General features: G+C 35.7%; 1 protein-coding gene across 1 annotated transcript in view; it reads left to right on the top strand.

Moving 5' to 3' along the window:
- Positions 1–24,246, top strand: part of LOC113445728 (uncharacterized) — a 196,381-nt gene that overhangs the window by 33,071 nt on the left and 139,064 nt on the right. Inside the window, exons 2-6 of the mRNA XM_087930397.1 lie at positions 5,093–5,189; positions 5,483–5,660; positions 12,603–12,689; positions 20,398–20,579; positions 23,332–23,399. Of these exons, the coding sequence (XP_087786523.1) occupies positions 5,093–5,189; positions 5,483–5,660; positions 12,603–12,689; positions 20,398–20,579; positions 23,332–23,399 (612 nt within the window). The remainder of the gene's footprint in view (positions 1–5,092; positions 5,190–5,482; positions 5,661–12,602; positions 12,690–20,397; positions 20,580–23,331; positions 23,400–24,246) is intronic.

Genomic DNA, 24,246 nt, shown 5'->3' with positions numbered 1-24,246 from the left:
GGTTATATATAAAGGGGTTCTTTTTTTGTGGGCGGGAGGGTGGAATAAGTACAGGTATTGCTAATTGTAGTAGCTTACACATAGATATTACTGAGAGTCTCAGAATCTATTTTATTTTATTATGTGTTTCCATTGACAGAAGATCACTGGATTTACAAAAACAGGTATTCCATTTGGTTTCTTTGATACTTTAAACTATACAGATCGACTCATCCTTCAAAATAATGTGTTTGATTTTTTTTTTTAAAGTCATCATCTTGGAGCACTTGGTGCAATGAATGGAAAATATGTCACGGCGACCTTTTTAAAATATGTGCTGTTAATTTAATGGGAAAAAAATGAAAATAAACATTAGATAGATTACATTCTTAGTTTTTTCAGTTTGAGAATACCGGTAATACTCTCATATGGTTGAGGCAGGTTTTAACTGTCATTTGCAATCTCACAGAATACACAACTAAGTTTGATTCTTCTCCTTCTCCTTCTCCTTCTCCTTCTCCTTCTCCTTCTCCTTCTCCTTCTCCTTCTCCTTCTCTTCCCATTTACTATAGGTCATAATATATTAAAAGAAAAGGCCAAGAAAACCCCTACAAAGGACACATTGCATCTGACAAAACAATGATTTTCTGTCTCTTTGTCTGTCCCTGTCTCCTCCTCCCCTCCATGTGTGTATTCCACCAAGATAGCCAAGTTGGGTTCAAGTATTGCATCTCTTGTTGAATGGGCCCACATTCTGGCTGCTGGTTGAATCTATGTCACTTAAAAATTCAAGATCATCCCCCATCACTGCTGTGCAATCACTAGGACCAGGTTTGACAACCCCTCTTGAGAAGTCATGGTACAAAAAAAAAAATTAGGACAAACAATAACATATGTATATATTTAGGGCAATGTCAGTGTATAGGAAGTAGAGATATATCTTCTATATACTAAATTCCATATTTTTCTTCAATCTGTTTATTTGCTGGGCTTATAGGCCATTCCAATTGTATATTAGTAAATCAGGTTGAAACATATACGTATAAAATACGGATTAAAAATATATATCAACATAAAAATTCCTTAATTTGGAGTTAATCATCTCCAGTAGATGACATTTGCTGGACGAAGACTATGAGAACAGTTCCCTTTAAACTACTTTGTTGGATATCTAAGTACCTGACTGTTATTGGTAGATTTTGCATAGAGTGTCCTTCTATTGCAAAATGAATTCATAGCAATCCAGTGTAGCTATTGTTTCTCTAGACTGACATGAGTCTGCATGGGAACTCAGCTTCGCTTATGACACCTTATATTATTCATTTATGAAGAGGCAAATGACACAAAAGGTGAACTGACTGTATTTATTAAGATCAGAGTTGAACTCAGGTCTTATCAGGAACATAGTAGAGGAACTTAACATCTTGCAAACAGTACACCTTTACTCTCCATAACATAGATAGGTTCAACTTTTGTAAATACCAACTTTTTAACAGAGGAATAGCTGAAATTAGTATGCTCAGAATTATACTTACTTTTAAATTTTGGTATCAGATTACTGCTTTCTGCATTATAGCCTAACAAAATGTCACCTATGGCTCAAATGAAATTATTTCAAAAATATTGCCTTGGTGCTTAGTTTGGGTATTAAACTAAGCAAAGATCAATTATTAAAAAGGAAGTCTTTTGTCTTGTGGATGCGGCATCAAATAGGTATGCAGGTCTGAATACTTTTTGAAATGAAAGACAGCTTGTGTCTTTTAGGTTCAGCCATCAACTTTAAAGGAACAAGCAGTCAAGAAATACACTGCAGACTAGCAATTGATAGAACAGTCTTCAAAATATATTCAGATATTGTGATATGTCCATGCCTACAAACATCACAATCATGCAAATAATGGTATTCTATGAAAACAAAGGTTGGAGTATTGATGCATTTGAACTTTGATGTTGGACAAGACTCCTGGGAATACCATGCCTAGTCAAGAAAACAAAATCCTATCTGTATGATTGCTAAAGTCCCATAATTAATCAAGCCATCAATCAATCAAACTGGTGAAGATTCAGGTCCCAAATTTATCATAACAATGCCTGTGCCATAAGTTTGTGTATTGGTGAAAGTTGATTTAGGTTGATGATACAATTCCATTGCATTAGAACTACACATAGATAAATAGAATTGTATTGTTGTGTTCTTTCTTGGGTGATTGGAGGTAAGAATTTAAGTTATCCCAAATAAAAATTCATTCTAGCAGAGTAACCTCAAAATGTCCTCAAGAATTCTCCAAATATATTTTTCAGTTCATGTAACACCTGGTTCAGTTTTTTAGAAACATCATCTAATAAAACTATATATGAGTAAAACAAAGGTTACAATCTCACCAGTATCTACTCAGAAATATACTCGGTAGAAAAATGTACACTTCTGTTTAATTTTATGTGTCCACAGCCTTGATCAGTCAACACTGCAGTCATCTACAAGAAAAATCATGTATATTTATGAATGGAATTTCAAATACTTTTTTTAAAGAAATAAAAGCCATAAACGCCTAATTCAGAAAGAGAGTTTGTTGGTGAAGAGTGTTGCCTTAATCCTCCCAAACCACTCACCTACATTACTTTTTGACATTTTTTAAAGATTTAAATTAAATTTAAAATGTATCTAATCTATCAAGTAAAATTACAATTAAAACAAACAAATTGCTCTTCACACTATCAGTGGTGAGACAAATAGTAATCAGGGATGGAGATTTTTGCCTAAAACATTTGGAAAGAGTCCACTCATTTGCATTAGTTCCAAAACACCTAGAATGGAATGGCCTTATGTGATTGCCTTAAAATTAGAAAAAGTTCACCAAGTTGGAGCAAATAAAACACCAAGGTTATTTTAAAATGTGGTACTGTAAATAAAAGCTAATGTTCAGTATATGTAAAACATTAAAGGCATGAATTAAGTATCAGTCTTATTTAAATGTAGTTTTCATTGACTGTTGATATTAATTTTATTTATGAAATCAATGAGTGCCTTAATATGTCAAATTACCAGCACCTTGAATGTTTTGAGTTTTTCAAAAGTAGAGATTTGAAATTATGCAAACAAATTCTGGCAACTGTAACTTATTTGATATTAAATATTGTGAGCCTGATGGTATTTTGAAAGTATATGGAAAAAAAAAATACAGGCAACTACTTTTCTGATACTTTTCATAATAAGCCCTTAACTAAAATGATCCATAACCACGTTTCTACATTAATTCAGTGGAATGATTCATGAGAAAAGCATTTTATTTTTTATCAGTTTAAAGCAATATAATCTAGGAGACATATTTTCTGTAATGTTTCTGATCCAGGGATTAGCTGCCCCATTAAGAAGCTTCAACGCAGTGAAGTTAATATAAAGGATTCATTTGTGTTTACAGTCCACCTTTGCATTCAGAATATTCTAGGTTTAATCACCACTATCTTCATATTGGGTTGGCAAAGTACATGCTGAAATCCTAAATTTCAAAAACACTGGACTAGATGAAACGACGATTTTATTCAGTAAAAAGCAATGTGTAGTGTCTGTCCCCTCCACCAGAGGGTGGCAAAATTTTCTGTATAGGAATCCCCCTGCCTCCCATGCCAATGTATTTTTTTTCAGAATGTGAAAAAAAAGGGGAATTAAATCTAGTTTTTTAAAAATAACCCTTGCAAAAATTTACAATGCTTATGAGTAGTGTTATACTAATTTTTAATCGGAGGGCTGAAAGATCATAAGATGGTAGTTTGCTTAAAGTCACTAACTGATTCTTGACGGTTCATTATGCAATTCAGGATTATTTTTCAATATCCCTGAGTCCAGTTGCTTTGGCCTGCAAATGCTCTTTAACGTCATCTCGAGGGGAGGAGTGGAAACTGTTTATGTCCAGGATGTGAGGGGTCTGCAGATTTCTTGTCAGTTCTCCTTCTGACCCACGTAATATTCAGGCCTTCTATGGAAGGCATAACAGATAAGTACAATCATGGAGGGAAGGAGTAGGGGGAACTATGAAATTCTCAAAGTAAAAGAGGTGCCTAAACGTGCCTATTTTTCTTTTGGTGGGCTGTTTTTATTACTCTAGAAATGCTAAAGACAAAGAAGCAAATGATTTTACTCTTGTTAGCATCACTTCAAGCTATTTTTTTTCCTGTTGGCCAAATGTCTATGGTTTGAGATTCACAAGACTCTGGAAATGGGTGATAGTAAGACAGTAATAGAGAAAACAATTAGCTAATTCCATCTGCAGATCCTTATCTTTTTAAAAACCAGGCCCCTCATCAATTAGAGCAGAACCCCACTCGATATTGTTTGAGCTTCAGTGAAATAATGCATTAAGACAGGGGTGTCAAACTTGATTTCATTGAGGGCCACATCAGGGTTGTGTTTGACCTCGGGAGCGGGGGCTGAGTGGGAATGGCCAGGATGAGAGTGACATCAGCTTGACATCATTCATGTCAGGGGCACCTGTGGTGGCCTGAGCATTCTGCCAGCAACTGTGGACCAGTCATTCATGTTTCCAAGGCAACCTTGCGAGCCAGATCTAAGCACCCTATGGACCATATTCAGCCTGCAGGCCTTGAGTTTGAAACCCTATGTTAAGGTCTCATGTTAGCATCCTATATAAATGGATTGTCTGTTTTCTGGGAGTTTTGAGCAAAACCAGGAAACAAAATTGTGCTTCCAATTGTGCTTTCAACAACACTTCTCACTCAAAGATAGTGATTTTGATTATATTAATAGCTCTTTGATTTGATTTATAAATGTTTTAATGTAACTGGCCCCAGTGAAAAGAGAAGGAAATATGACATATTACATGAAACATCTTCTAGCGACTGCTAGATGCAAAAAGGGTGAAGATTCTTTTGGAAATATAACCGATGTATTATTTTAAGTGAAGAATTTTAATGTGACCTTCATTTGGCATTTGTTTTACTCTTCTTCTCTTTTTCTTATTTATTTTTTCCACTTCTGTTGTTCAGTTAGTGGTTGACCCCTTTAGTGGAGATGTAAATGAAGTGACATTTCAATGCCATCCCATATTTAAAATACTGTGTTAGTTGTGGCTCTTAAAGGATGATCTACATTCTTAAGCTCATTTATTCATTTAACAATTTCCCTCCAGAAGTTTCAACAGAAGGCTCAGAAACAAACTAAGCAGAAGAAATCTAAGTCGTCTGACTTTCTGATGGCTGAGCTTTGCTCAATGAGTTATTGCTCATAATTTGTGTAAGGATTAATTAAATAATTACAGACAAATGGCTGTAGGCAAAATTTTGTTCTTGCTTGTCAGAGTGCTGTTTGTAATTATTTTAATCATTTGTGTCCCCCCTCTTTTTAATAAAGAGTTAATTTTATTTTAATTCTATTTTAGTGATATTTGATGCTGCTACCGCACAAGTAAATGAAGGATTAGAAGGAATGCTCTGCTTGTCATTGTCTTGGGTACACTTTTGACCTTGTCGCGTTTCTCTCCTTCAACAGCAAAAGATAAGAAAGTTTCAATTGAAGTCTCTGAAAAATCCAGCTTTTAACATCAACAATACTGATATTTCAGCACATCAGACTTACAAGGTGGGACTTATTAGATATGACAAGCTGACTTGCAGTCTTGCAGCTCACCCACAAAAACTCAGGTTGCAAGCCCAAGCTGAACCAAGAGGTGAGATTTCACTCTTGATCATCATCAGCTTGAGTGACAATGCTTATGTCCTTGATCTAACCTGTCCATTCCACGTCGATTCAAACATTGTATCATGACTTTCCCCCCCAATAGACTGTCCTAAAACCTGCTATGCTGAAACTGAAAAAGCAATATGGTTGCTGAAAATATAATTCTTTGTAGAGTTGTTTTTATGATGTGTAGTTTCTAGAGAAATGCATACTAGAAGAAGTTTCATCAAAAGTGTCTTTCTTTGTATTGTATTGCTATGTAAGTTATGTTAAAAGTAAAAAAACCTGGAATTCAATATGAGAAAGGGCAGGTTTTTCACTACAGTAGTGAACACTTTTTTCACTACAGTAGAATCAATCTTAAAATAAAAGTAGATATCAGATGCTTGGAAAATGCTGTTTGTCAGCCAATGATTACTTTTTTAATTTATGAAGTATTTTATTCTGTCATCACATAATGCCCATATTGAGGCTAAGGATATTAAGGTTGAAATAAACTAGATTACTTCAGCCAATCCATGTAACTTAATTGCTGAAATATTTCAAAATAAGAATCTTCACAATTATATGGCACACAAAATGCTACTTTGTACAGTTAGATTTTCAGCTTAGCCTCATCAATTAGTATATTCTGAAAGAATTTTTTTTTTGATGATGAAATAAAAATAATGTTTGTGCCAAGTAGAAAGGGGTGTTTGGGTGGTGAGGCAGAGGTAGTAGACCATCTTCCAAAAAGAAGCAGAGTTACTGTGAGTCTTCTCCCTATTAAGTTACCAAATTTATCTAAACCATCACCTCAGTATTCTCTCAGCTTAAGGTTGTAGCTCTGAATCACTTGGTCTACATCTTTCCTGTGGGAACAAGAATGGGATAGTGAATAATAAACTCCACATCAAGGTACTCCCAGAATCATGAAACAGTGTCTTCCATATAGATCAGGGGTCCCTACACCTCGGGGTGCACGAAGTGAAGTTTCACCTGCATATGTACGGGATCGAGGTTCTGCATAAAACCATCACTCCTCCAGACCGTGGAAGACAGTTTTTCTTTCAAAAACTGGTCCCTGGTGCCAGAAAGGTTGAAATAGTAGTGTAATTAGGTACTGATTTTCTCAAGTCAGCTTTTCCTGCTGAGGAAGATAAGAAGAAATCCATGTTTGGAGACTGTTCCCAGACTGCTTTCTGGCTTCTCAGTTTTCATAAGGCATTTAGTTTAAAAGGGTAGAGAACTTTATTAAGGTGAGAACTTCAGTGAGATCATTGCAAGGTCTAGAGTCTGAATTTGGACCGTAAATGAAATCTTTTTCAGTTTTGGCCTGAAGAGGTTAATCAAACCCATGGAGGGTCATCTATGGTGGGCAACCCATTTAGCTGTGAAATGTAGGAAATGAGGGAGGGAGTCAAGCATATCATCAGTCTTGAGTTCTGAGTGCTTTGTGCCCACAAGATATCTAAGTCCAGCCCACCTTGGATTCTGTTGATTCCTATCTACCACCAATTTGCTTTGAACTTTAGTAGTTCAGTTTCTTGTAGAGAGTGATGGCATGCGATAAACCTGTACTCTTTCAAACTGTCTTGGTTCCTGATTTCCTGTGCTTGACATGCAACTTATTAATAGCCAGCTCTAATTTTATTAGAGAATTACATCTTTCATTTTCTTCCAGCCTTAACCATCTTCTGCACTGCATTTTATGGGGCTACCCTTGAAGAGTATTCAGAAGCTACAATTGATCCAGAATGCAGCAGTGCATACAGATTTGGAGGCCCCTTGGTTGGCACATGCAATATCACTCTTAAGTGAGTTGCAATAGTTGCCAATTTGCTTCTGGATACAATTCAAGGTGTTGGTCATTGTCTTTAAAGCTCTTTATGGCATAGGACCAGGATATCTAAGGAGCCATCAGCCCCAGTGGGATTGGTCCACCTCACTCCTGCTAGTGGAATGGGTTTTAATCTGTTTTTATATTTTATAATTGTTTTTAGTTCTGTATATGTTATTATGATGTCAGTTGCTCAGTGTTGCCTTGTGCCCCAAGTCTAGTGGCATATGCATTTTTATAAACCAAGAAGTAAATAAATAAATATGGCTCAGTTATTTTAGGTAAATGTCTTATCTGATATGCATCCTGTTTATTAAGCTGTTCTACTATTGACAAAATGACAGATTTTAGAATTACAGTCATTTCTTGTCCATTTGTTATTTCTTTTTCCCTTTGACTTCAATAATAGAATAAAGGATAAATAGTCTGATATGATTTATTATTAAGCTCTTTTAATATGATGATTTTTTTAAAATTCATCCATCTTCACAGATCTTGCATAGCATGATGTCCCCTCTTGCATACATTTAAAGCAGAGGTGGTATTCAGCAGGTTCTGACCAGTTCTGGAGAACCGGTAGAGGAAATTTTGAGTAGTTTGGAGAACCGGGAAATACCACCTCTGACTGGAGATTTTACAGTATCCTTCCCCTGCCACGCCCACCAAGCCATGCCCACAGAACCTGTAGTAAAAATATGTGAATCCCACCACTGATTTAAAGAGAGTTACCAGTAGATATTTCCTGCAAAAGGAACATTTAGTGTACCAACAGCAGTAGATATAGACTACTTTTTTAAGCATGGAAGAGGACAAAGAGCATCTGGAGAGGTTTGGAAACTCTCTAGTTAGAAAGGATTTGGTTTTTGCTATGTTCAACAGAGGCCTTTTGCACAAGTCTGAACAAAGAAAGAACTTACATATAATAAATTGCTGAGAATTTTTTATACACACACACACACACACACACACACACCAGGATGCCAACTGCTACAAAATGAATTATGTTACCAATGTTTCATTGCAATAGACTGCAATGTATATATAAGTTAAACATAATATACAATATAAATTAAAAAGGTATCCAACAGTCTAAATGTGAATTGATTCAAGGCCAGTCTATTTAAAGGCCTATTTGTATGTATGTGAGGACTGATCAGGAGCATGGTTAGCACCGAAGAATTTGCACCACCATTTTCTCTTTTAATGGTCAACATTAACATCTGCAAGAAAGCATGTTCTCACACCACTTTGTGCTAGAGGAAAACAATTATGCTGTATAAGGTAGACTAGCTCTGTTATTGCGGTACATAAGACTTTGATTACATACTGCCAGGATTCATACCAGCCTAGTAGTTGTTGACAGATAAAGTAAAAAAAATGAAACTCATTTATTTATTTTTTTTCTTTGTTGAGACCTCAAGGTAAAGCAAATTTTCAGGTCTCGTACTTACTGCATGGAAAAAATAGACCCTGACAGTCAAAGTGTGCTAGTCCAGAAATCTAAATTAAACTTAGTTTCATATCAAAGTTTCATTTAGTCTCTGAGAAACAGCTGCTGCTGGCATTGCATGTTTTTTTTTAAGTAAAGCAAAAGTAAATATATTGTTTCTACAGTATTTCTTTGCTTTGTTTTCCTTGTCATATCTCTTTGATCCTGGCCCATGTCTCTGGGTGTGCGCTTTCATTTTCATTTATTTTATCTGAGGGAAGACATTTGAAAAATATAAGACCAAATTCCTTTATTTTCACATCCGAAATGTGTATCCCTGTCTCATGGCATATGCATCCCATGACTAGAATAGAATAGAATTCTTTATTGGCCAAGTGTGATTGGACACACAAGGAATTTGTCCTGGTGCAAATGCTCTCAGTGTACATAAAAGAAAAGATACATTCATCAAGAGTCAAGAATCATCAGGTACAACACTTAATGATAGTCATAGGGTACAATAAGCAATCAAATCCTAGGAAATATAAATTGTTAGGATACAAGCGACTAAGTTACAGTCATACAGTCATAAGTGGGAGGGGATGGGCAATAATTAACAGTAATAGTAATGCAGACGTTGTAAATAGTTGGACAGTGTTGAAGGAATTATTTGTTTAGCAGAGTGATGGCGTTTGGGGAAAAACTGTTCTTGTGTCTAGTTGTTCTGGTGAGCAGTGCTCTATAGCATCGTTTTGAGGGTAGGAGTTGTGAATGTTAAGATATTCCTTTATTTTATTCCTGTAATAAAGTAATAACACAATTAAAAAATAATGTCCAGAATAAGCCAAGCAAAACATTTAGCTAATACAGTTGTGAACCTGACAAATGCAGCTTGTCTACTTTAACAAGGCAGAATACTACTGCTTTGATTAATTGTAGCAGTGGTTGCCAACTAGTGGGCCATGGCCCACTGGTGGTCTGAGAGAAAATGTTGATGGTCCTCAGAGAAATGTCACCCCCAGAGTGCCTCCCAAAAGCAAGTAATCCAGGCTGTGCAGCAACACAAAGTTGTGCTGCCCACATGGCCTGCGGGAACCCTTCCCACCCACTCACTCCTTACCTGGCAAACTTGCCTGCTAAGTTGCTATTTTTCCTTTCCCCCCCTGACTGTCAGCTGTTCTGCTGTGCCGGGATATTTATATTAGCTAGAAAGAGGAAATCATTGGATTTCTTGCTTTCTAGCTAATCTTTAGATCTTCCTTCCTTAGGACTGAAACTTTATTAGTCAGTGCAGACTCTGATAGCCAATGTCAGAAAGATAGATCTCTGAATGAATCTGTGATTCTGTGAGCAATTCAATCTGCTTGCCTACTTTGGGTAAAAATTCCTCTTTTTTATAAAAAAAATCAATATTTACGTAAATATAATTTTTACATACAAGCCATGCCCAGCCAGTCACATGACCACCAAGCCACACCCATAAATTAGGTCACACCCACAGAATCAGTTAAGAAATTTGAATCCCACCCCTCCCTCCCTCTGTCTGTCTGTCTATCTGTCTGTGAGAGAGAGAGGGGTGTTATGTGATGACCGGGAGCATGACACAGAAATAACACAGTCACAAAAGTAGAATAAATTCCCTTTAATGCCTCCAACTTGGGCCTCAATGTCCAATTATCCTCGACTTGATATCAAACTCTTCCAAAAACAGTCTACGAAGAGAGTAAATGCAGTCTGAACCAAAATAAAAATAATTAGAAATTTAAAAAAACCCAACACAAACCACACTGGAGTCATTAACATGGCAGGCCAGGATGATAAATTGCAGACTTCCACAAAATAATGCAGCAACCACAGTTGGGAAGATGCCAAAACCCAGATAAGTCTCAACCAAGATAAAGCACGCTTTGCTTCTAGCAAAGAGCTATTTAAAATGCCCCACTTATATCTCGTTCTCCCAGCTGCAACTAAGGGAGGGATCAGGGCCTTTTCCTCTCCCGTAAGACATGTTGCTCCCTTCTCCGTTCCTCCCTGCATGCCCTAGGATGAAGAGGGGATGACCCTGGGTCTTGCTCTGAATGCCCAGCCGGACTGTGCTCTTCCCCCATTTCTTCCACAGCCACTGGAGCCACACTCCCACTCCCTGTCAGCTCCTCAGTCTCCCCCTCAGAATCAGACTCCAACAAGGGCATGGCAGGTTAGATCAGATCTCTCTCTCTCTCACTCTCTCTCCCACCAACGTCAGCAGCAACCGTCAGTCAAAATTCATGTTAGTGGTCCCTGGGATTTAAAATTATGAGTTTGGTGGTCCCTGAGGTCCAAAAGGTTGGTGACCCCTAAACTGTAGCAGCTTCATGATTGTATAGAAGGACCATTGCTACAGAAGGATTGCAACTTTTCAATTCATGCCTTTAATCATTACTACCATGGCAAACCCAAAGACAACCCTCCCACTCCCATATTATAGCAATCCTCTTATAGATGGATAATAGGAGCAGTACTGGTGCCACTTCCCACTGAAGTAATATTATCTAATGTAAATGTTAGCCTGCTTCTAAAGATTTACAACAGTTCATTTAGTGATTGCTCAAAGTTACACAGCACTGAGAAAAGTGACATGACTCTTTTTCACACTTACGACCGTTGCAGCATTCCCATGGTCAAAATTCAGATGCTTGGCGACTGGCTCATATTTTTATGGGTGATCCCCTTTTGCCACCTTTTGACAAGGAAATAAACCATATTCATTTTTTACAACCGTGTTACCAACTTAACAACTCTGGCAAGGAAAGTCGTAAAATGGGGCAAAATTCATTTAACAAATGTTTCGCTTAGCTGCTGAAATTTTGGGCTCAGTTGTGATGGTTAACTCTTCTAAGGATACCATGAGACTCATTACTGGAAAAGAATAATGAACCAAACCTGTTTCTCTCATCGGTTGTGTCAGCCGATGTCCTCCTCTCACTTTTAAAAACAAAATATAAATTTCCTTAGTTCCTGAAGCACTATGTACACCCAGCTATGGAAATGGAAACTGCTAAGTGAGTAGTTTTATCCCATCAAATTGTTATGTGGATGCTGAGCCCAAGCTAATACAATTGCGGTTCAGATTAATGAGGCAGCATTCACAGCATCTCCTCTGTAATTAAACACTTCCATGGTTGACAATAGTATTAAAGACGTACCAGATGTTGAAAGCTGAGTGGTGAAACTTAAAACTGTTAAAATTGAAGGGGTCACCTGTGAAACACAATTTCCTTAACTGTTTCTTTTAGAGCCCATCTCAAGAATAATTTTGGTTGAGGAGTTGGTTTAAGAATGTTATTTTAATCAACCTATCATCTTCATTTGAGAATTTTCTCATTAATTTCTGAGCAAAAGTAACATCAACTGAACTTGTTTCCAAAATTACCTATTCTGACCTTTTCCTAGATGATAATTATGAAAGCAGTCAGCATAGAAGACTTTGTTTATATATATGTGTGTGTGTGTGTGTGTGTATGCATGCATGTATGTATATGTATATGTATATGTATATGTATATGTATATGTATATGTATATGTATATAATAAAGTAGTAGCAGAAATGCCCCTCTTGCATGCTCGTGTTGGATTTCAAAATTAACATTTTGGTTCATGTGCTTCTAATAATCACTGACCCTTACTTCATGTACTTTCCACAGGAAATGAATGCAGCAGAAATTACTTTGACCCTCTGATGGATGAGGAAATAAACCCAAGGCAGTGTGGAATAGAGGTCAGCAAAGAGGGTGAGGCAGAATTAAGTATGTAATTTTTGTGTCAGAATATTCTTTCCCGTTCATGGAAATGAGGTGACAAAGATCACAAATTCGGTTCCATTTAAATATCCAGCTTACAATTTAAATTATAAGTTTTAGTTGCTCTAAATGTGATAGGAAGCTTTGGGAGTCTTTGATGAAGGACAGTGTGTTAGTGGACAATAGAATAAGCAATTGTTGAGCTACATTTGTTCTGGCATTGTATTTACAGGTCTGCTAAGCCAAGTTTCTTAACTGTAGTTGAAGAATGGAAGCAGGAAATGTCTGCTAAGCATGTTAACTAATTAAAAATATTTAAAATGTCTAGTCAAAACTGGTAGAACAAGATGTTTAATATTGGCTTGGCTTTGAATAAAGGTTTTGTGGAACTACAGGCATTATTGTGTGATCTCATAATTGGGTCTTTTGCTGAGAAAAACAAATATTTTCTGAGGCCTTAAATCCTGCTGTATGAATGGAACGCACAGAAAGTAAAAAGATCACATTCATTTTGAATTTTAAATATTTCTTTTTCTGGTTCACTTAAATACAGTATATAGGTCTTGTTAAACACATTTTAAAAACACTTTGGTGCATTTAATTATGGATATATATATATATATATATATAGACAGAAATTTTCTCTAATCTGGACCCATTTCAGATGTACCAGACCAGGGGTGTCAAACTCACATCATCACGGTGGCGTCATGTGACATATTGGAATTTTTTTCCCATTCGCTAACCCGGGCGGGGGTGGGGCCAGCACGTGATGCATCCGGGCTGTGGGCCACGAGTTTGACATCCCTGTACTAGACTATAACTTCTAGAATTCACCTGTGTCATTGACAATTCAGGAAACTATGGCCTACAGGTCTGAAGATCCTAGATCAAGGCAGGCTGGTATTGATGAAATTGTTAATGCGAATACACACACACACACACACACACACACACGTACATATGAAAAAAAGTTACAGAATGTGTTTGGTCCTTCTATTTATTTGCTCTCTGTTATTTATTTAAAAGTAAAAATTATAGTTAGAACTACATCTACTTGATCTCCATTACTGATTGCTACTTTCTTATAAGTTGAGCTTAGGATGAGGCCTTGCCTCCTACCTCATAACTGGTCAGGAAGAGCAACATTGAAAAACACCACCCCATTTCCATTAGCACCCCCCTAATCTGATCCAGAAGGATATGAAAGTTATATGGTATTGAAACATACCAGAAGATTCAGGAATGCCAGGGTGGATTTGCCACCCCATTTCATATTCTCAAAGATCATGCACAAGGATGGTCAATGCCATTCAGTGCTGCTACCTGGTCTGAATCTTGACTGAAAAGGGTCAGATCATCTGCTTCTTTTTGGGCTCTCTGAAGCTCAGTAGTCACTATCTTTTCAACAATCTTCCCTGAATTAAAACAAAACAAAACACAGAGTTGGCCTCTTGAGAAGGGAGTGAACCACCAAAGGAGAATATTAACCATTAAAGGAGAATATTTGTAGTTCATGGTTGAAATGAGCGGTCTTTGGTGCTCTCTGAGCTTGGTTGTTTTCTTGAAGACTTTTAATTACCTAAACTAGGTAGCATCATCAGCGCTAGTGATGCACAGGGACCTACATTAACCATTGTTTGGACTCAACTTCCCAAGAAGCCTTAACTCAAGGCTCTTCAAACTTGGCAAGTTTAACTCCCAGAATTCCAGAGCTAATGTGACTGGAGGAGGAATTCTGGGAATTGAAGTCCACAAGTCTTAAAACTGTCAAGTTTGAAGACCCCTGCCTTAACTAGTCAAGAGAATCATGGGTCCCAAGCACAGGTGGCAAACACATAACAGCAAGCACTCTGTCTATTTCCTCAGGATCAACTGGTTGAAACTCTTCCCAGACAACAAAACAAAGGTGCAAAGGTGCGTCTTCTATAAGACCTCTTTATTAGATTGGCTCATTAACTAGTCTAAGCTGTTAAAAACTTTTGGAAAGCAAGTCTGAAAACCCAGATGAGTTTGCCTTCAGTGCAGAATGAAAGGAAATTTTAATTGTAAGTTTAAGAATGAAAAGAATTTGAAATAAGCAGCAAAAAAAGCTTAATAAGATGTTGATCTTAGCATGAGAATAGTTCCTAAAGTAAAGAAGCAAGACTATTTTTCTCTGAATGCAAAAAATACAGGATCGAAAAGCATCACTTGGTTACTATTTTAGTGTAGCTGTGTCTCCTTGTTTCGTACTCATAATGTCAATTATTCCATGGAGTTTATTTTCTCCCATTTCCTTTTTTCAGCAGTTATTTTCTGAAGATTCCACAGCCATACAATTCTTATAATATGTAATAGCAACAACATTTAACTGATATACCACTTCATAGTGCTTTGCAGCCCTCTCTAAGTAGTTTACAGAGACAACATATTGCCCCTAACAATCTGCGTCCTCATTTTACCTCTCTTGGAAGGATGGAAGGCTGAGTCAGCTTTGAGCCAGTCAGAATCAAACTCTTGGCAGTGAGCAGTGAGTTTGCCTGCAATACTGCATTCTAACCATTGTGCCACCATGGCTCAGTCAGAAATGGTCAATTCTGCCTATTTAAATGCTTTATTATATAGTTTTCTAAGATTTTAACTCTCTGAATTATCTCAATGTATCTGATTTTACTTCTTGTAGCACTTGTCAAGCCAGATGAGTTATTCCTGCATGACAAACTGATGTGGCTTATAAATAAAGGCAGGGGAAGGGCTGGTGTCACATGGTAAATTTATTATAATAAAATTTTCATTCAGAAGATGAAGTATGCATATTTGTTTCATTAATATAAAGACTGTGAGAAAGAATTGGTTCACTATTTATCCATAATTAGGTTTCTGCATATCAGCCCTCCTAAATGGATACCCTCCAATTATTTGGATTACAGCTTTATGATTGCTAGCCATTATGTCCTACATTTCTAGAGGTTACTTGGTTGAGAAGGTTGCATTTTACAATTATTCTGCCTACATAACTAGATTTGATACCTAGAAGTTAAAGTGTGAATTATTTGCAGAACTCTATGAGTAAAATATAACAGAATTTCTGCCTGCGGTGTTGTGTAAAAGATCATTCATGAAAGCAAATTGTGTCTTGCAGATAAGGATGTAATCATGAAGACCATTTGTGCATATGAATAAACCAAAATTAATAATTATATAGATAGAGATTGGGAAATCAGGTTCAGTGCATAACATCTTAACTTAAAACACTTAAGTAGATGAATAATTCAGTGTAATTTTTATAAAACAGAAGTCAAAATTCGTTTTTTTAAAACAGTATTTTATTACTCTTTCCAAGAGAAGTATATACATAATATTAAAAATATAGTGTAGTACCAGCATTAATAATAATTATTTTCCAAGTAAAAATGCTTGGAAAATGCTATCAAAATCACTTTTCTCCTAACTCTTCTTTCTTTGGTCCTTTGTCACAAGGAGCGAAGGAGGAAGGGAGAACTAATTCAATTGACATTGAATATACCCAATGCCATAACTTGTACATAGTAATAAAAATTTTAAGAAGCGAAGTACAAAATCCAGGTTCAATGCATTTCTTATTTTCATAGAAAAAGCATGTTCTTGCAGAAATTGATTTTCTGCCTCAGTTTCTTGGAATCATCACTTTCTAAAAGATTCCAAAATATTAATCTAAGGCTGCAGGAGAGATCGAAGACTACTGTTTTCAACCCCATCCCCTGGATTTCTGTTGAATCCTATACTTTGATTTTAAAGTACCAATCCTTTTCTATAACTAGTAGGAAGAGGTGCAAGGTAATCTTTACTGTACGTGACAAAGAGCTATGTCTCACTCATGGGATGAATGAGAGATGCAGACAAATAAACTATATTCGCAACAATTTATCTTCAGCATTTTTGATTATACAAGAAAAACACCCTAAAATATTTCTGATTTATTTTTTTAAAGGACAATGATTATGCCCTCAGCACGTATGTTAACATAATTTGAATCAAGAAGGAGTAATAATCATACATGTTCACGCACAATTTACAGATTTAATGAACGATATCAATTCAAGGAAAAAGTTGTGGGAAAATTTTAAAAACTCGAACCCATCTCCAAAATCCATGGTTTCATATTTAAAAAAAGAGAAGAAAATAGATTTTGCCTACTTTGAATCAGGACAAACAATAAATCAGTTAAATATCTGATATAATTAGAAGCTTAATAGCCTACATAAAGCCACCCTGTGTTGAGTACACAAAACATGGAAGAACAGACTGTAATCAGTAGGCAAAAGTAACTGTTAAATTTTGCTACATTTAACAAAGAAACAAATCTCTTATCAAAATGTGTATTTAAGTTCCTTGTCTAGTTTGGATAATATTAAAACTAAATAAATAGGGATTTGTTTCATTGTACAGCTGCAATAAAATGGGAGAGTAAAGGCAAAACAATTTTTGAACCAATTATTTATTTATTTGATTTGTCAATCGCTTACAAGATAATAGGTATAAGTATAAACATAGTTATGAATACATGAAATGGATACATATAAGAAAAATAAAAAGAAACGATAGGACAGGGATGGTAGGCACGTTGGTGCGCTTATGCACACCCCCTACAGACCTCTTAGGAAAGGGGTGAGGTCAATAGTAGACAGTCTAAGATTAAAGTTTTAGGGGTTTGGGGAAGAAACCACAGTGTCAGGTAGGGTATTCCAGACATTGACCACTCTGTTGCTGAAGTCGTATTTCCTGCAATCAAGTTTGGCATGATTAACCATGAGTTTGTATCTATTGTGTGCTCTTGTGTTGTTATAGTTGAAGCTGAAGTATTCATTGACAGGACATTGCAATGTATGATTCTATATACTATACTCAGATCGGACCGAAGGTGGCGTAGTTCTAGGTTTTCTAGGTCTAGAGTTTCAAGTCTGGTGGCATAAGGTATTCTGTAATGAGTAGAGGAGTGGAGATTTCTTCTTGTGAAATATTTCTGGACTTTCTCAACTGTGTTAATATCAGATACGTAATGTGGGTTCCAGACTGATGAGCTGGATTCAAGTATTGGTCTAGCAAATGTTTTGTATGCTCTAGTTAGTAGTGTAATATTACCAGAGAAAAAGCTACATAAGATTAGGTTAACAACTCTTAATGCCTTTTTGGCTATGTAGTTTCAACGGGCTCGAGCACTTAGATCATTAGAGATGAGTACTCCAAGGTCCTTGACAGAGTTTGGATCATCAACAAGGTCTTGATTATTCAGCTTGTATTTTATTTTCTGATTATTATTTTTTTGCCAATATGTAAGACAGAGCATTTATTTGTTGAGATTTGAAATTGCCATTTGATTGACCATTCTGATACATAGTTGAGGTCTTTTTGAAGAGTAGCAGTATTTTCTGTGGTGTTGAATAGCTTTACATCATCAGCGAAGAGAACGCAGTTGCTCTTAATATGATCACAGTGGTCATTTATGTAGAGTATAAAGAGAGTTGGTCATAGAACACTGCCTTGGGGGACACCACTGTTGACAGGTACAGAATTTGATAGGTTGCTCCCAATTTTGACCTTTTTTTGTCTGTTTGACAGGAATACTTCTATCCAGTTATGCAGGTGTCCAGAGATACCATAAGATTTTAGTTTTAGGAGTAGTTTGTCATGTACCACTGAATCAAAGGCTTTACAGAAGTCTATGTATATTGTGTCTATTGCTTTGCCTTGATCGAGTTGTATAGTCCATATGTTTTTGCAGTGTAAGAGTTGCAGATTACAGGATAGTTTTTTTCTGAAACCAAATTGTTTATTAGAGAGTAGGTTGTTTGTCTCTAAGTGGAGGATAATGGATTGGTTAATAATTGATTCCATAACTTTACAGGTGACGCAGCATAAAGAGATTGGTCTGTAATTTTCAACTAGGCTGGGGTCTCCCTTTTTGAAGATGGGGATGACCGTGGCTTGTGACCATAGTTTTGGCAAGGAGCTGGTCCTGAAAGATTTTTCAAAGATTATGCTTAGAGGTTCAGCTAAGGCAGTGGATAGCTTTTTTAAGAAGTAGGCACATATTTCATCTGGTCCAACAGATAGAGATGGTTTTAGATTGCATAGTGCTTTTTCAACATTGTCTTCTGTAAAATCAATATGTATTAGATCATTGTAGTTGTCTGTGGTTCAACTAGGAAATACTGGGCTTGAACCATTGCTGTTTACAAATACTGAGCCAAAGAATGTGTTTAAGAGGTTGGCTTTGATGGTGTCACCATTGCAGACTTTACCATTAGGTCCTTCCAGGGGTGAGATGGGCCTTGAGTCTTTTAGTTTGTTGTTTAAAAGAATTGTGGAAAGCGTGGGTGGAATTGGTGTGTAGAAGGTTTTCCTCTTGTTTAATGTGATAATTGGTGCCTTCGGTCTTTATCTGGTGGCATAAATTTTTGTATCGGCTTTTGAAGTTGGCAACATGACCAGATTTGTTTTTCCGCCAAAGTGATCTCTTTTTGGGCCAATTCTAGTAATAATTTTTTGGAATGAAAGACATAATATTATTATGTGTGATTAGCTCACTTACATTTATAAAATGGGACAATAGTTTTTGGGATGTAACACAGCTTCTCTAAGATACCCTCAGTTTGTATGACAGGCGTTCAATTTGTAGAATTCTGTTTTTGCAACAGAGACTTTTCTTTAGTTGCTGCAATGTTTCAGTTGGCAATACCAGAATTTCCATTTGAAATGCTTCTGTCCCTTTCTCTTGTTGATGCCAGAGAGTTGAGTCAGATGACAAGAACATAAGGCAATAACTGTAAAGTGCTGAAAATAATTATACGAGACAATTAAAGCCAATGTGTAATGTTCATACGGCTTTCAGCCTTACCCTGAGCATCTTGTAGTTTGCCAAACCCACCCAAATACTTATATCATACACACAATAGCAATATAATAATACACACAGTATCTCAGAGGCTAAATGTCTGTGGAAATTCCCAGTCATCCAGGTCATCCTTGTCCTGGATGTGGTTTTTCAAATGGCAGGTGGTCTTTCTTTGTTTTTCCTTGATGACGTTTCACTTCCCATCCAAGAAGTTTCTTCGGTCCTTGAGAATGGTGGAGAATGGAAGGATTTATATTTCTTACAGAATCTGGTCGATAGCACTCTTTCTGAGTTGTAAGGGTCACTTGGAGGTTTAACAGCAATTCCAAGAAGGTTCCACACCCATTAGCATTTTTCAGGTGACCCTGAGGACAGAGATAAAATCTCCAAGTGGCCTCATTGACTCTCAGAATAGTGCTATCAATCAGATGACTTTAAGGATTACAAATCCTTCCATTCTTCACCATTCAGTTAGAACTGAAGAAGTTTCTTGGATGAGAAATGAAACATTTTCAAGAAAAAAGAAAGGTCAGTTGCCTTTTCAAAAAGCAGCTTTGGGACATCTAAGGGGCTGTCCCAAAGAAGTGCAGAGCCAGGGTCAGTCTATTCTCCAAAGCATCTTAAGATAGGACAAGAAGTAACAGATGAAACCTTATTGAGGAGAGATCACAACTGGCCTTCAGAAGTTGTAGGTGTTCCATCACTAGAGGCTATTAAGAAGAGATTGGACAGCCATTTTTCAGAAATGGGGTCTCCTACTTGAGCAGAAGGTTGGACTGGAAGACCTCCAACTCTGTTATTCTGTACTTCACGATGAGAATCAGCCATATTCTTTTTTTCTAGAAATGAAAGTTGAAGAGATAAAAGGTGAAGATACTTTGGATTCTATGTGCTTTGTCAACAGTATTAAGACCTCTGGTCTTTGTGATGAAGTTGAAGATGAAGACATTCTCCCTTACATCGAACAGTTTGAGAAAGAGGTTCACAATGAAGTTATTCTTCTGGGCAACCTTCCATGCAAACAGGTCAGAATGGAGTATCGACAGTCTAACTCATGACTTCATAACTAGTTTTACTTTTTACACATCTGACACATAGCCAAAGTGATGTCACAGTCTCTTCCACTTGACATTTTAACAATTGGGCTCCAGAATCACCCTGCAGTCCCTGATAGCCTTTGAGTATGACTACCAAACCCTTCAAAAAGTTTCCACCAGTTTCCAGTGTAATCTTTTAAGGAGTGGAAAGAGGAAATTATGAAATAAATAGAGATTGTTTATATTAATGTTATTATTTTAATCAAATATCTGTATCATAATCTTACCTGCTTCTTTGTCATGGTGTTTCCTGAACCTTGGAAATAGCTCATGTTTGTTTCAATTGTTGAAACTGAAATTGCCCAAAGAAACGTGAAAATAAAGGCAGGCACTAAAATTGGTATAAAGAAGATAATTCCAAATGCCAGAGAGGAAAATTTTATGAATCCAGATTGTAATTTCAAATGAACCCCCTTCTCAGATATATTATAAAAATTAAAAGACACAAAATCATTGAGACAGCAAATAGGTCAAAACACTTCACTTGCTTTCCAATTATTGTCAATTAAATGGTGGTACTAACCATTGTATAGAAGTTACTGAAAGCATTATAAAAGCATTCAGATGTGTTGCTTGATTAATCTCCATAACTCTAAAGTAGGCATAGAGCCTGAAAAAACAATTCTACTGAAGATAAAAGTGAATGCTTTTATAATTAGTTGCTATTGCTTAAAATATTGTTGTGTGTTCTTTATTACACCATAGATAATGAAAGTAGGCATAGAATTTACTCCCATAAGTCATTTTTTAATTTCTATGAAACTAAAAATGACTTTTGGCCTCTCAACATTTGCACACTTTCGGATTGATAGCAAACCATTTATCAAGCGATTAGTTATAAGATCCTTACCTAAAAATAATGGGATCATGTTCTCAGAAACAATGTGTCCTTTTATGTAGAGGATTATCTTGATTTGACTAAAAACTCTGCCTTAGTATTTAAACAATGTTATTTTTTACTTAAATAAATACTATGGTTAAAGTGTAAGACAAAAATCTATCTTTTTTAATCACATAAAATTGCTTTGCAGTCAAGCTTAAGAATATAAGACTATATTATTCAAAAGCAGTGAAGACCAAGCAGTGAATTGTCATATCATATAAGATTTTTGGCTCTTTTCATCCACAAGATCAGATTCCTTATGGTTATTGCATTTATTGTTGGTATTCACTTAAAGCATATTCTTTCCTCAGTCACCTGAATGGATAAATATACAAGGATTCTCTTCATGAATAAGAATGACAATAGTTCTTAAAATGCTGTTGCCCCAAAATTCACGTGGATAGGACACATGTTCCGTAACCAGAAAACAAAGAATTGAGCCCAATTAGTCAGAAACTGTACTACAATTAAGCAATATATAAGAACAGTGGATCTTGTCCATGGGTTTTCCAAAGGAGAGATAGTTTCAAAACATTGAATCAATTGGAATTCAACTCTAGGGGGAAACTGTAATTTGTACTGCAGAACTATTAGCTTTTATTGTCTTTCCTTACATGGAAAACTAATGCATGCCTACTTTGATTTCACCGGGAAAATTGAGTAAATAAGCATATGATTACACTTTTTAAATATAATATCTTCTAAAGATTATTACAGCATAGTCCCATTATGAGATTATGAGAGTAGAATATAAATATTTCTGGTTCTGTTAGGTAGCTTAATAAACTTCCCAGAGTTATATAATTTTAAATGTGAACAGAAGTATTTAAATGAATAGAAAGATAGGATCTTCAGTATACGGACTATTAAAAATTGTTTTTTGTGTACTTCTGACATCTCTGTATCATATCTGTTATTAAATGTTACTGTTCTACTTTCTTAGGCCTGGATCCATTGCAATAGATATTCAAATGCTTCTACATCTGTAAATGTAAAAAAATGCTGAATATTTTTCCTTAATTGGCAAGGAAACATTTGAATCCACATTATAGAACATATAGAATTTAATTAGTTGTTAATAGTCACAATTATCTCTTCAATCATTTAATTGGGTTTTTACCTTTTTATGGTACTCTAATTGATTTGTCACTTACCTTCAGGTAGGAACTTAAAGGTATTTCATTACTTACATGATACCTTAAGGGCGTCTACCTATTGTCCCATTTATTAGACTGTTAGCTCTTTCCACAAAGAGACACACCACCCCACCCTTTATAAATATAAAATATATTTGAAGGTGAATAATACATTAATAAGGTTATGCTAAAATACACATTGCCCTGATATTGGCCCCCTAAAAGCATTATGATATATATATTTTTCTTGACTAATCAAGTATTGCCTCTTGTTGAAGTCTATATAATATGTTCAGATGATCAGGTAGCTAACTGGATTTATTTCATATTGCATATTATACAGGTAGTCTTCAACTTGATTATGTCACCATGCAAGGATCATTATTCTGACATGACTGCTGCTGGGTATAGAACTGTTACCTAGTCAAAATTTCCTATAAAGTACTTGCTTTATTAAATGTAAATATGTGTTATATGTATATCATATAATATTTTCTGAACTTCTGTTAGAACATCATGTCACTTGATGTTTTAAGCAGTTCATCTGAGTGGATTCATCTCTATAGCTAAGACGAATTGATATTCTCACCAAACGTTTGAATAATAATTATAATTAATATTCTTCTCAGAATTTAAACATGTGAAACTTTCTTTGATATAGGATTTAAAATATGAAGGTATTTTCCAAGATGGAAAGTTCAGTAGAAAATTTTCTGAAGTATTGCAAAGGTATGAATATTTGGGCATAGTTCTGATATAATAATCCTGTATATAATATAATAGGAAATATAAGAGAAAGAAAGTAAACATTAAATGGAAATTAGAGTTGAGCTCAATATATTATAGATCATTGAAAGAGTATGAGTAGTTCTGGAGTAGTTAGTTATCTAGAGGAAATGTTGCATAGGGTGATTTTTATATTTTAAAAAATAGGTGTTTTGTTTTGTCTATATATCAGTACTAAGATAGTGTGAAAAAATTGATAGCAATTACAGTTTTTCCCAGAAAATTCTGATTTTGAATCAGAACCGCTTGAGAAGATTACTGTTAAATATTTTGACAAAACAAAGATAGTGACTGAAACAAATCTGTGAAAATTATACAATTGGAACAAGTTATGTTATATTTATAAATTTAAAATGTGAATCACTACATTTATTTGTTTAAAACCTTTACTTCTATCTGTTGCCTATATAATTTACCAATACACAACAAGCACCAGCTGTTTTCTGTTGTTAGAGCAGGTATTGAAAAAGACAAATCTTTTGATCTATATCCCCTGCAGACCCTTTTTTTTAAATGATCCAAAGCTTGAAAAGACATTCTTATCAAAGATTAACAATTAAACATTTATCCATGTCTAATTTTAAAAAAAGTACTATGGCCTGAGCACAAACCCAAATAAAAATACATCCCTCTTGAAAAATATATTGTTATGATTGTTATATGTATATCACACCTTTGTTCCATGAGATCAAAGAGAATGAATTTGGTGGAGAAATTATTTCACTCATATGTTTCTCCTTGAATTACCAACTCATTATTTCCACTAATTTTATTGAATTGCTCTCTCTCA

Source organism: Pseudonaja textilis, chromosome 3 (assembly GCF_049901715.1).
Source record: "Pseudonaja textilis isolate UNSWEBS1 chromosome 3, rPseTex1.2, whole genome shotgun sequence".
In the NCBI taxonomy this organism is placed as follows: Eukaryota; Metazoa; Chordata; class Lepidosauria; order Squamata; family Elapidae; genus Pseudonaja; species Pseudonaja textilis.
The sequence above is the reverse complement of the archived record's forward strand: the minus strand, read 5'-3'. Positions and strand labels throughout refer to the sequence as shown.